A 13,331-nucleotide genomic window follows, 5' to 3' on the forward strand; every position below is an offset into this window, starting at 1 on the left:
CCACACACCACAGAGCTCTTTTAGAAGCAAATAAAAGCAATGTCCCAGATGTTCTAGGACAAAAATTAAACACAATGACAAGCAGTACACTTTGGAGACAAAGGATGAAAGAGAATACAAGAAAAGGATAGCAGAGAATACAAGATACCTAAGTCCCAGCTCAGTTTCACTGGCCCATCCTCTTTTAAAGCCATCTTTACCAACATGGTGCCTACATAAGGAAGACTGCTGCTTAAATTACTGAACTTCAAATCTATGCTCTGGCTGATTTTGCTAGGCTTCTTGATGTGATAAAGCTCTGGGTTTTCAGCTCATTTCCTTTAAAGTGCATGTGTCTGTGTGTAAAACACATTTTTCTTGTGGCTGAATAGTTGGTCGGAAACTACACAGCCCTTTGAGAGGACTCAGCTCTGTACAGTCAGTTTCTCTAACATAATCTACCCATAGCCAGCTCTGCTGTCTTCTTTTGCCAACTCACAGACCAGCTGGCCTTATCCCAGCATTCAGGTGCACTAAGCATACTCACACCCAAATTCTCTTCCCATTCCCTCCAAGGACAGTGCTAAGCCTACACACCAAGAAACCCTGCCCTGCAGAGTTCCTAACGAACTAGATTCACTGCTGTGTGGCTGGAACTGAGCTGCTTTGTTCCCATCTAGACTACGCCAGCCCTTTACCACCCTGAATGCTCCCTCTCGTGTCAGCTCAGCTCCAGTGCAGTACACCAAGCTTCACAACTTCAACACATTATGTATTAGTTAATGTGTGCCAGAGACAGGTGGCACAGGCTGAACAACATTAGAAGACTGTCACTTCATAGAAGTAAGCTACCTGCCAGGGCTGGGCAGCAGGCACAGGAACACAACACACACCAAGGTGCCCTTGAGTTTGAAGGACAGCACTTTCTCTAATTCAAATGTTTGCACAGCTCACTCTCATTTCAGGTACTTTTGATTAAACACTTCACTGGCACACTAAAGCATATGTAGCAATCTTTAATTATTCCATTTCTGGTAACACATACTCAGGCTAGTAACTAAGCAGAAGTTGTTCAAATGCCTCAATTCCAGAGAAGTTAAAATGGTTTTCCCTACTTCTGCACTTGACTTCATCAAAAGAATCTGAGTACAAGCAGCTCCCAGTAAGGACATTTCTCTTGAAATATTAACTCTATCCCTGTGAGGCATACCAAGTTTCAGAACAGTACTCCTACACACTTGAGACTTTTAAAAGCAGTTTAATAGTAAAAATATCATGTACCACATTCTCTGTAAAGAAAGAGTATTTTAAAAAGCTCTCCTAGAGACTTCCAAACTGGAACAACTAACTGATTGCATAGCTCCTGACATTGCATACAGATTTAAAAAAAAGAAAAGAAAAAACGTAAGTATTGAAACAGGTTTCAAATAACCATGAAATATTTGTCATGAGAATTCTGCAGGTTTGGGGAAAGTAAAGCTGCTTCCCAACACAGCAGAACACAGACACAGCATTTTAAGAAGTCTACCAAAAGCAATGTGGGTTCATCAACAAGCATGGAGCTGTGTTGGTATTTGCCATGAGCTAATATTAGACACATACATTCTGAGATTGCTGCTATGTAACAAACCACTGCCTCTAGTCCACTTCCCCACTCTCAGACATCCTAGAGATGCAACTTTCATCTCAACTGAATTTTGAAGTATTGCTTCTTGCAAAGGCTGATGCTGCTGAACAGATGAACTGCAGGCCAGATACACTGTATATTTTTAGGGTATTTAGTGACAGACAGTGGGTCTGACTGTGCAAGAGAAGGAGGTGGGCGGGAATCAAAAAAAGAGACACATGGAATGTCAATTTCAGTACTGATTTTTCCTTTAAAAGAAAAAAATCAGGAACTCCTTCCTCAAACCATACTGAATTCTACCCAAATGAGAAAGCAAAATGTGACGGTGATTAGGACGTCAGGCCTAACTAACTAGGCTGCAATTCTCTTAAGCTGCGCTGTTTCCCATTCCTTCAGCTCTGCTGCACGTAGCATTCACACTCCCAGGTTGAGGAGTGGGAGAGGAGGGGCAGCTATGCCATGACACAGCCTCTGAGTAATACACGAGTGGCAAAACTGGAAATAATTCCAGTAAGTTTATGCATTCAGTGCCATGGCAATTTTTAACCAGTAGTCTATTCCTAAACCTTCATTATGGTACAACACAATATGGGAATAAAAAATGAAGCACAATTTCATCAAGGTTGAGAGCAGTAATCCAAAACTGCATGTGAACTCACCCACAACAGCAAGCTGGTGAGTTAAACAAACTGGCACATGGGAGAATTGCTTCCTGTACCACTGGAGCACTGGACCATGCAAAAAGCTTCAGCTCTTTCTTTTCAATATGTTCAAAACATCGAAAGTTCAAAAAGAGAAAGAGAACACAAGCTCAAGCCTGTTTCTTACCAAACTGAAGCCAAGGGTGATCCTTCTCCCCCTCTGCGTGCAGAATTTCTCTGTATCAGCTGGACAAAGCTTATTTTAAATTGTAAAGGGACAGGCAAAAGAGACTTTTCTGTATGAAAGAAAGACCCAGAAGTAAGTTACTCCGGCAAACCAAGAGCACGAAGACAATCCTTTCAGTGCTGCACTTTCACGTCGTTGCAAGTGTTCAAGCTCATGTATTCTAAGGCTTACTGCCCATTAGTGAAGACACCACAATACACCACACGTGCATCCTGCCTTATCCTCAGACATGAAGCACATAGGCTTAGCTTTAACTACTGAAAAATGGCTTTAGCACAACGTAACACAAATAGAATTATCTCCTTTACTCCAGAAACTTCAAAATAGCAAAAAAAGACCCTGGAGGGAACTGAGCATTTATTTCAGTAAAAGCTGGAGCAGTGGAAGTACTCACCCATCTGAGAGAAACCAATGCAAGACACTCATCTCTAGCTGATAAAACAGTACAGAAGCAGAAGAAAACAAAAATAGAGTCAGGTGCTTCCTACACCAGAAACTGAAGCAAGAGGGGAATGTGGCACAGCAGAGCAGTCCACTGCCTCTCACAAACCACATGTACTGCAACTTTTCACTTGGGTGTTCACATCCAAATGTTTATTACCCTGCAGCTGCAACCAGCCTGAGCTGCAGGAGGAGCACACATTGTTGGTGGTGCAAACATGTCTTTTCAGAACACTGCTGCCAGACAGACCTGCTCCTCCATGCTCAGTGGGAGCCTTCCAGCCTGTCAGCAGCAGAGTGGTTTGGCGGCCTCCTCTCTGCCAGGCAGACTTGTGAAAAGCCTGAGTGAAAGCAGAACACAGAATGACATGTACATGCCAGAGCAAACCAGCTGGATGACTAACCTGCCAGTAAACTCAACAGAGCTGCTGCTATGCACCTGTGCAAACTGTTGAGCTGGAAGTGATTCCAGTTGCCCTCCTGAAGCACATCCTCCCTTCTAGGGTTAAGGCATCAGCCACCCTCTTTGGACAAGATGAGACACAGGTAAAATGTCACCCTTCCGATCCTCTGCCAAGAAGTCTGCAGTTTGCAGCACGTGGCTTTTCTCAGCCTCAACATCTGCCTGGTTTCCATCCAAATCCAGCATTACTTTTGTACTCCCTCTTTAGCTAATGGGGACACTGGCTATCTACTTGCTTGTATCGGTACATTTATAACACAGCTCATATTGGAAGCAACCTCCAGGCTTCTGTATATTATTTTTCTCAAAATACAGTACCCTTGCCTAGGAGAGGTCAAAAACCTAGTTATTGTCTTCCAGGAGCCACACACCCTTTTTTAAACCCTTTAAAAATATGCATGTCACTGAATTTCCATGTGCTTTCACTAAACTTGAAAACAGTATGAGTGACTCATCCTGCTGAAGCATGCTCCAGAGTTGTTTTGCTAATGATAAAGCCACTGAAGAGTTTTCAACACTGGTTACTCCTTAATCCTAAAATATTACGTCCTTTTCAATAGACTTCTATTGGATGGTCTGGGTAGGATTTGCAGCTCATTCCATTTAAGGGGTTTTTGAATGATTAAAATAATATTAAGTTTGGTATTAGCTTCCCTAAAAGGAAAGACCAAATATATAAAGATATTATTATTCTACACACTGAAAACCATACCCAGGTCCTTCCCTATGATTACTTCACCCATCACACTGACCTATGCAAATAACCTACACACTACTACAAATCCACTCAGTTGAGATAAATTACATAACTCCAGCAGAGAGGGTATTTTTCCCAAAAGCTATCTTTAGCAGTAAGTGAAGATCACCTACCTACCCTACTTTTACAGTAACAAACCTGATCCTGGCTACATCTGAACTGCAGGACTTTGTTGCTTCTGGCAACATGCACACATCCTGGCAAATTCTTCACTGCATGCTAGGAGGAGAGTGAAACATTACTGTTCCCTTCCCTCAGCACACATCTCTCTGGTTCATTTGGGAGCAAAAAAAGGAGGGCACAAAGTTGCCAAACTCTCTGTTATTGGGCTTCAATATCCCAAAGACTGCCAGTCAGAGACCTGGAGCTAGCAAGTACTCTGCAGGGAATATGGAATGATTTCCTTCTCTGAATGGCTCTTTCAAATGTCGGATTTATTTTTGTCTTGAGTTGACAAAGAGAAAACGTAGGAAATCACTCTCCTTTACCTATTAGCCTTTGTGAATACTCTCATCCCACCAAAGATGTCTGTTGCAGTGACACAGTTCAGAGATTTTTCTCCATTTTAGCAAAGGCTAAAACCTTCTTCATACTGCATTTTTCTGCAAAGCTCTTAAACAGGCATGTTATTATTTCAGACAGCAAATAACACAGAGAAACACTGCTGTTGTATTAGTAAAATACGGTAAGTACAAGCATAAACGAAGCTGTGTATTCAAGTGAATCAAACTTCTCATTTCAAATGTAGCGAGTTTCTGTCACTTTCAGGCTGACTACTATCCAAGGCAATGTAAGTAAAATGGGGATTTCCACAAAACACAGACTATGCTCTACAGAAATTACATTTACATTGTGCTGATTAGAGACTTCTGCATAACTAAGATGCACATTCTTGCGGATAGGTTTGCATGTAAATATTAACCAAAAATATGCTTTCAATACACCACAAACATTTAAAAATGTATTTTAAAAAGATGCATGGTACAACAGCCCAGTTTGGTCACACTGGAAATACTACAAAAGCTTGCCTGTTGAAAGGTACCAGAAATATCAGTTCACAGACACGACACGTATGTGAAATACTAACTTTTAAGTATGACCAATAAAAGAGCTTAGAACTGGCTAGACTACGTCATTGTTTCCTGCCTGTGAAGAGGACCTATTTTAGCTAAGCGAAGCTGAGCACAGAAGAGGAAGTCTAAACCTTCTATAGATTTGGGACTAGGAAAGGAAGATCTCTGAAGAAACTCTGTAGTGCACAAAAGGTCAGTAACAATCCCTTATCCTATGCTAACAAAGTGACTTGGATGTTTATGTAAATTGCTAAGATGGACTTCTTTCTTCAGAAGCTGAACACGGGCATTAATTCTAGAACTTAGGAGATGATATTTAATTCTTTAAGGCACTTTCAAAGTATCAGCATTCTATCGATAACATCTGAAGCAAAACCACTGCATTTGGAAAAGCATAGTACCATAAATACTGTTGCTTAGGATTTTAAAAATAAATTTTAAAATATACAATAACTAAAAGCATTGGTACCACTATGTTATCTCTAAAGGAAAGATGTTTGTTTTCACTAAACTAAAACTAGGAGAAGATCTTGTTGCTTGGTCTCTCTGTTCTTCGCTGAAAGCCATGTCTTCCTCAGGGAAATGTGAGCAAATATGAGGGATAGCTGAAGCGAAAAAAGGGGATTGAGAACAGAGATGCACACACAATACTTTAAATGGCATCACCGCTGCCTAACTTGCAGTATAAATCTGGAGGAAAAGATTTAATTCTGGTTTTCTTGTGAAAGTCTTGGTTCTCATACACAGCACCTAGATGGGCTTCACAATCCACATTAGACATTCAGGACCTCAGCTATCATTAAAAAATTAAAACATATTGATAAAACATATAGACAAACATCAGAATTTCATTCAGAATTAACACAGACATCCACAAAACAGTTAATTCAGGGACTCTTCAGCAAGTGCTTTAATCAATACCCATAAGTAAGTGGGTATTATGAAAAACAGCAAACAGGGCAAAATCGTCCACTGAGAGACACCCAAAGATCTACTTGGGCTGACCTGCAATATATCAGCCTGAACTCCACGCAGAGAAGTACTGATGAAAAAGCAGGATATTTGCATCCACATGTAAATGCAGACAGGTGACTACACAGTTTAAAAAAAATCTCATTATTTCTTAGCTACATAAATGTCAAACTTTCGATTCCTAAAAATTAAAACCTAGGGGAAATACCTAATTGTAACACTGAGATGCATTTAAACCTGCATAGTTTGGAAGCAACATCTTCACCAACTAAACAAAAAAAATCCCATTTTTGTTACAGTAAGCCATTCTTTGATATATCCCAAAACTGGCATAAACTTGAAATAACCATCAAACAAAGCATGGAACAACAGATTTTCCTGATAGAAGTTCATGCCAGATTCAGCTTCCCCTCTTCCCATCAACACTGGCCTGCTGGTTGTTCAGAAACAACTTCAGTAACTACAAGTCCAAAGGAGAGAAAAACAAAAACAAAACCAAAATTCGTGCTGTTTATTAACATTCATCCATAAAAAGTGAATTCTTCTACCTATCCTATACATGGCTACTCAATTCACCTGCTAAATCAGTCAGGATCTTGAGACAGGTAATCATGCACTATGTTATACACAATCACTGGCAAGACAGAAAACCAGAACAAAACATGAAAAAACCCCACTTAAAACGGATGTGTGTGTGAGTGTTAAGCAATATTTGGACAACTTTACGCAACAGTAATGGAAGTGGGGCAGTATGCCAGGCAATATTTCAACTGTGCTATAAGCATGGGATACAAAATTTTCTTTCAAGCATATGCCATCGACCTTTCAATGAGGTCTGCTATTGCTCTTTAATTCTTTTACATTTATTGCTCTTCAAACAATGAGGTATTTTATTCATGCAGATGCCCTCCAAATGTTTTGTCAGTATTATATGAATACCTTTTCCCATACAAAACAAATTCTGTTACATTTCCTAGAGACCTCATCTGATCAGAAAACACACCTTTTTTGTTTTGTACAGCTAAAAAAAAAAATAACCTTTGAGATGAAAGTTCAGGGTTAGGTACTTGTATGCATTACTTTTTTTATACATCTGTAAACTGGGGGACTGTAAGAAAATCAGAAGTCCAAACGTTGTATTGCAAGGCAAAAGCTAACCTGCAGAAAGATGTAACAGATCATACTGTAGTTAGTTACTCCATGGATAGTCTTCTCAAAAGCAGCTGATGATTGCCAGTGTCAAACCAGCATGCTATATTGATAAACACTGGTTCAATCCCCTACATATTCCTATATCACTGAAAAAAGTACCTGATAACATTAAAGTGAATGCATAAACAATAAGCTTTATTTTTTTTTTTTTTTTGTAATGCACTGTCAAGTTTTGGAGATAGAACACACAGGAATTATGTACTCTTCTGCTCTTGAGAACAGTTTTGGTGCCTGATACATGTACAGAACTTACATGGCTGCCTGTCACAAGTGGGAAGATAAGACAAACAACTAACTCTTTCCTCCTCTTCACGAAGCTGCCACAGGGCTGGGTAAAAGGCCAAACAAGAGGAACCCTTCCACGCAAGGTCATGAAACTGTGACCACAGGAAGAGCCAGGAAAGTGAGGGGGTGTAGGCACCCATGCAAAGATAAGGTAAGGTCTGCCATCCTCCAATGGCTCCAGAGTAAACCAGGGGATGATCTCTTTCAGTTCTCATCACCTGAGTCTGCATAATGACATTTCAGATGTCCAACTCCAAAAATCACGAAGATGAGAGAAGCAACACAACTGTGCTTTGGAGCAGCTGGCTACCAGCCAGCAACTTATCCCCCCCAACAAATACTGTTCACACAGGGTGTGGTCAGAGCCTGCACCACTTCCCATGTTTTTACTTTTTTAAATAGGAAGTCTATCAATATATTAATTAGTCATATGTCAGGTGGCTGGTTCTGATGACCTGGGATTAAATACTCTATTAGAAGCCACATAGCTACTAAGATAGCTTTTTAGTGCCTTTCATAAGCAACAGCATGCACCTATTCTTTTGGGAGCTAAGTAGCTCCTACACAGATAAAATGCAAAGTCAGTACTTCACTTCGTATATCCAAATGTCAGTACATGTGATGCTCTCTTATTTCTTTCCACAACTAGTTTTAGTCTTTAATTTTTCAACAGGGACAACTTGAAGAAATACTTTCTTCAGAAAACAGCTCTCTTACCTCAATTACGGCTGTTTCAATCTAATCATCACTTACTGAAGCACACTTAAAGTAGCTGATCGATTTTGACTTTTTGACTCCTTATATAAGAAATACCTTAAGTAAATAAATATTTCATTAAAACTACCACATGACTACTATTTTTTTTCCTTCAGAGCACAATAATGTATTTGTAGTCAGAAAACACAACAGAGCTAGCACATTTTCACAGCTAAACAATACAATCTCATCACTAAACCCCATCCCACAACAATCTTCTTTGTTTTTAAAGAAAGCTTTTATTTGACTAACTCTTCATATTTTATCTGTTTGTAGGGTATTTATGGAGGGCAACAACTATTCCTAAATTCAACGGAAATATGAAGCCTGGAAATCACCACCCTGAAGAATACAGGATTGCATCACTGGTCTTCTACAGTTTTGTATTCATAGTGGGATTGTTGGTGAATGCCACTGCACTATGGGTTTTCAGCTGCACTACCAAGAAGAGAACAACTATAACTGTATATATGATGAATGTGGCATTACTTGACATAATTTTTATATTTTCCTTGCCTTTTCGGATAATCTACCATGGGAAAGAAATGTGGCCTTTTGGGGATACATTCTGTCGGATTATCAGCGCTTTCACCATATTTTATCCAGCCATTGCTCTGTGGTTACTCACTTTTATAAGTGTAGACAGATTTATGGCTATTGTCCAGCCCAAACATGTCAAAGAACTGAAAAACACAAAAAAAGCCATGCTAGCTTGCACTGGAATCTGGGTAATGACACTCGCAACGACATCCCCATTGCTGTTTTTACAGTCTGATCCAGACAAACACTTCAATTTCACCACCTGCATGAAATCGCTGGATATCATCCATTTAAAGGAAGTAAATACATTGAATTTTTCTCGCTTGATTTTTTTCTTTTTGATTCCCTTGTTTATCATGATAGGGTGTTACCTAGTCATTATTTACAATTTCATTCGTGGCAAGACTTCCAAACTGAAGCCTAAGGCCAAAGAGAGATCCATAAGAATTATAGTAACTCTGATTGCTCAGGTACTCATCTGCTTTGTACCCTTCCACATTTGCTTTGCCTTCCTGATGTTGCAACATGAAAATACAACTTACAACCCCTGGGCAGCCTTCACCACCTTCCTCATGAATCTCAGTACGTGCTTGGATGTTATATTGTACTATATTGTTTCTAAACAATTTCAGGCAAGAGTCATCAGTGTAATCCTCTATCGCAATTACCTTCGCAGTGTGCGCAGGAAAAGTTTTCGCACTGGAAGTGTAAGATCACTCAGTAATATGAACAGTGAAATGATATAAAAAGAGATAAAAAAGAAAGTCAGGGGACTTTTATAATGTGAACAAGTGATTCTATTTCTGAATTGTAGCATTTTGACTACACTGAAGAATGTTCTATTGCCAGAAGTAACATATATTTGGTGCAACTTTTTATATTTGCTCAACCGCTTTTGTAAATCTGAAATTAATTAAAACCTTGTATAAGTGTTGAACTTTCCAACACTTTTGTCATCTCAAAAGACTGTGAATTATTGCCAGACATAACTATAATAAAGCAGACAACACTGCAGAATTATGATGCAACACATATTTATTTTTTATATTTGCACAACCAAATGCTCCTGAAACTACTGCATATGCCACACTTCTAAAATTAGCTTTATTCTCTCTAGATCAGTGTTAGTATGACTTAAAGAGGAACAGCCTGTTCCTGAAGGACTGCACCCCATGGAAGGGACCTACAGAGCTGACTACAACCCCCATTCCCCACCCCCTTCTGCTGCTGGCAGGGAGGAGGTAGAGAAATCATGAGTGAAGTTGAGGCCAGGAAGAAAGAAGGGTTGGCTGAAGATGTTTTAAGATTTGGTTTTATTCCTAATTACCCTACTCTGATTTGATTGGTAATGAATTAAACTGATTTCGCCAAGTAAAGCCTGTTTTGCCCATGAGGGTAACTGGTGAGTGATCTCTCCCTGTCCAATTGGTGAGTGATCTCTCCTTGTCCTTATCCCAATGCACAAGCCTTTTGTTACATTTTCTCTCCCCAGTCCAGATTAGGAGGGCAGTGATAGAGTGACTTTGGCGGGCACCGGGCATCCAGCCAGTGTAAACCCACCACAAAGAGACATACTAAAAACACAGAAAGAAAAGCATCTAATACGGTGTTTAATATTAAAACTCTCGCTCCAAGAGCTTTTATTATTACCTCAGAGTGTGCAACACATGAAACTCCAGTCTGTATGAAGCTCTACGGTTCTACTGTAATATGGACATCTTTTACTAAGTGCAGAAATCTCAAATACAGGTTATGCAAAACTGAACCACTAAACACCTTAAAGCTTTACACTAAACACTAAGCTAAACATGAAATGGAGTAACATGCTCTAGTACTCCATTTTTGTAACACATACAAACTACCAGTATGGAATGCATACAGCTGCATATGTATTTAAAAGTGAACATAAAGATATGAATTACAGTTGTGTTGTCTTTGTGATTTAAGAAAGAACAAAGCATCAACTCTATTCCAGTTTTCAGATTCACCGAAGTGAGCAAAACCAAATACCGCAATAAATTGTGCAGTGCAAGCCCAGTCATGCTTCAATCATGCTGACAGTGGAAATGGGGCTAAGAGAATGAAAAATTAATCATTATACAAATAAATTATAAATTAATTAACCACAGATCACAACTAGGAAAGATATGTTTGAACACATAATAGCTGTGCCAAGAAACTTCACACTGTCTTCAGAAGAGGATTAAATTTAATTTAAAGGGTTGCATGACGAAAGCGGTTTGGGTTTTTTTCATTCAAAATTGTGCAAAATAATCCCTCGAAACTGTATCTAAAATAATCAACACATTAGGAGCTACTTACAAACCAGAAGGCAAGCTGTTGATGGTGATGCCAAATATATACTGAGTGATTTCTACAAGAAGAAGATCAAACAAAGCTGAGAGCATCCAAGCACCCAGTAAAAAGGACTGGAAAGAAAAAAGTTTAATTATAAATAACTCAGAAGTTTAAAAATAACATATCTCTAAATAAAAGAAAACCCAAGAAAACCACTACATTAGTTCATATAAGACAAATAAAATATGTAGCACAATATAATTCCAGATCTATGTCTAGATACCAAAATGAAGAGTTAAAATTTGTTATCAAAATTAAAGTCCATGGGTCTGATAACTTTCAACTGGTAACACCCGCAAACTTTGATTAGGATAATACACTGACTGGAAGATATATCAATATAAATTTATGGAAACCAAATACTCTTTAAAGCCCTTTAACATATATTTCTATGTAAAATGTTTGTAATAAACTGCAATATTAATCCAAGACTGCAAGATTCTAAACAGTGTAGAAAACAGTTTCTGTTAAAAAGAAATAACTGTAACTTACTGAAAATTTTCTGCTGCCATATCTTCTCTCAAATATTCTAAAGTTGTAAATGAGCAGACTGCTGCAGAATGTGTCTTTCAAATCAAGACATATAGTTCTCCCACATACAAGTCTCCAAATCTAAAAGGTTAAAGATCACGATGTTAAGTCTCTCTTCCTTCAGAGAAATTCTTTACAGAATCTGTGCTCAGAGAGAATATAATACTAAAATCAGGTGAGAGAAATGCAGTGCATTTAAGGAGGGAAATAAAAAGAGTAGCATGTTATAGAATTTAAGAAGTCTGTTTAAAGTGTTTTCAAGGAAGAGGTTTACCTGTTAAAAATAAATCTACGATTCAAATGAAGTCAAATACATTTATATGTCCATATTTTACATTTACAAATCCATATGGAAATCACAACCCTAATAAACTGCAGAATTACAGAAGAAAAAATATTTTTGAAGCAGCCTCCAGACATCAACTAGTCTACTGTACTGCTATAAGCAGGTCTAATTAGATCAGCTTGCTTGGGGCCATGTCAAGCTGAGTCTTGAACACCTAAAAGGATGGAGATTCCATAACCTCTCTGGGCAACCTGTGCTAATGTTTGACCACCCCATGGTTAAAAAAACTAAATCAAATCTAACACCTAGGCAGAATTTCCCATATTCTACTTTATGTCCACTACCTCTTGTACTGCCCCAGAGCACCTCCAAGCAGAGTCTGGCTCCAGCTTCTTTAGAGCTTATAATCAGCTACTTGTAGACAGCAAGAAGGTGTCTCCTCTTTGCCTTCTCTTCTTGAGGTTGGGCAGACCCACTTCTCTCAGCCTCCCCTTGTATGTCATATGCTCCAGCCTTCTGACTCTCTTGGTGGACCCACTCCAGTGTGTTCCTATCTTTCTTGTACTGAGGATCTCAGAACCAGACACTTGTGAGACCACATCTAAAGCACTGTGTGTAGAGTACACTACTGACACACTTTCACTAACAGAGTCCAGGAGATGGCTGGCCTTCTTTGGCTGTGAGAGCATACCAATGACTTCTGCTATTCACCAAGATCCACAGGTCCTTCTCTGCAGAGCTACTACCCAAGCACTTGCTCCCCCTAGCCTGCACTGTTGCAGCCTGGGGTTGTTCCATCACTGAAGCAGGGACTTTCCAGTTCAAGAAGTTCCCATCAGCTCATTACTTAGGCTTGCCTGAATAGCAGCTCTGTGTTCCAACATACTGACTATTCCCATGTATTCTGGATCACACACAAACTTAAAGTGCACTTCATCCCATCATCCAGGTCACTAATGACGACATTAAATACCACTGGTCCCAGTACTGATCTCTGAGGGGCCCTCCCCTGATTAGTACCTGCCAAATGGACTTTGCACTAATGACCATAACTCTACTGAGTCTAGACACTCTTCCACTCATCTTCTTGTCCAATTATTCAATCTGGTTTTGACTATGTCCAAGGATGGAGATTCCATAACTTCTCTGGGGAAACTGTTCCT

At 39.3% G+C, this 13,331-nt stretch overlaps 2 protein-coding genes across 5 annotated transcripts in view; one reads left to right on the forward strand and one right to left on the reverse strand.

Moving 5' to 3' along the window:
- The window catches only part of UBAC2 (UBA domain containing 2), a 93,046-nt gene that overhangs the window by 67,651 nt on the left and 12,064 nt on the right, over positions 1–13,331 (reverse strand). For both annotated transcript variants that reach the window (XM_065678012.1, XM_065678011.1), the window contains exons 3-4: positions 11,844–11,963; positions 11,316–11,422 (exon numbers count right to left, since the gene is read on the reverse strand). In XM_065678012.1, the coding sequence (XP_065534084.1) occupies positions 11,316–11,422; positions 11,844–11,963 (227 nt within the window). The remainder of the gene's footprint in view (positions 1–11,315; positions 11,423–11,843; positions 11,964–13,331) is intronic.
- Positions 5,262–10,021, forward strand: GPR18 (G protein-coupled receptor 18). 3 transcript variants are annotated; one of them, XM_065678014.1, is made up of 3 exons: positions 5,263–5,420; positions 7,583–7,848; positions 8,730–10,021. In XM_065678014.1, the coding sequence occupies exon 3, from the start codon at positions 8,774–8,776 to the stop codon at positions 9,737–9,739; it is 966 nt and encodes a 321-aa protein (XP_065534086.1). In that variant the 5' UTR covers positions 5,263–5,420; positions 7,583–7,848; positions 8,730–8,773; the 3' UTR covers positions 9,740–10,021. The 3 variants fall into 3 exon arrangements, with proteins under 3 accessions (XP_065534087.1, XP_065534086.1, XP_065534085.1); XM_065678013.1 differs by having other exon boundaries at positions 7,730–7,848; XM_065678015.1 differs by lacking the exon at positions 7,583–7,848 and having other exon boundaries at positions 5,262–5,420.

The sequence above is a fragment of the Lathamus discolor genome, chromosome 4, assembly GCF_037157495.1.
Source record: "Lathamus discolor isolate bLatDis1 chromosome 4, bLatDis1.hap1, whole genome shotgun sequence".
NCBI lineage: Eukaryota > Metazoa > Chordata > Aves > Psittaciformes > Psittacidae > Lathamus > Lathamus discolor.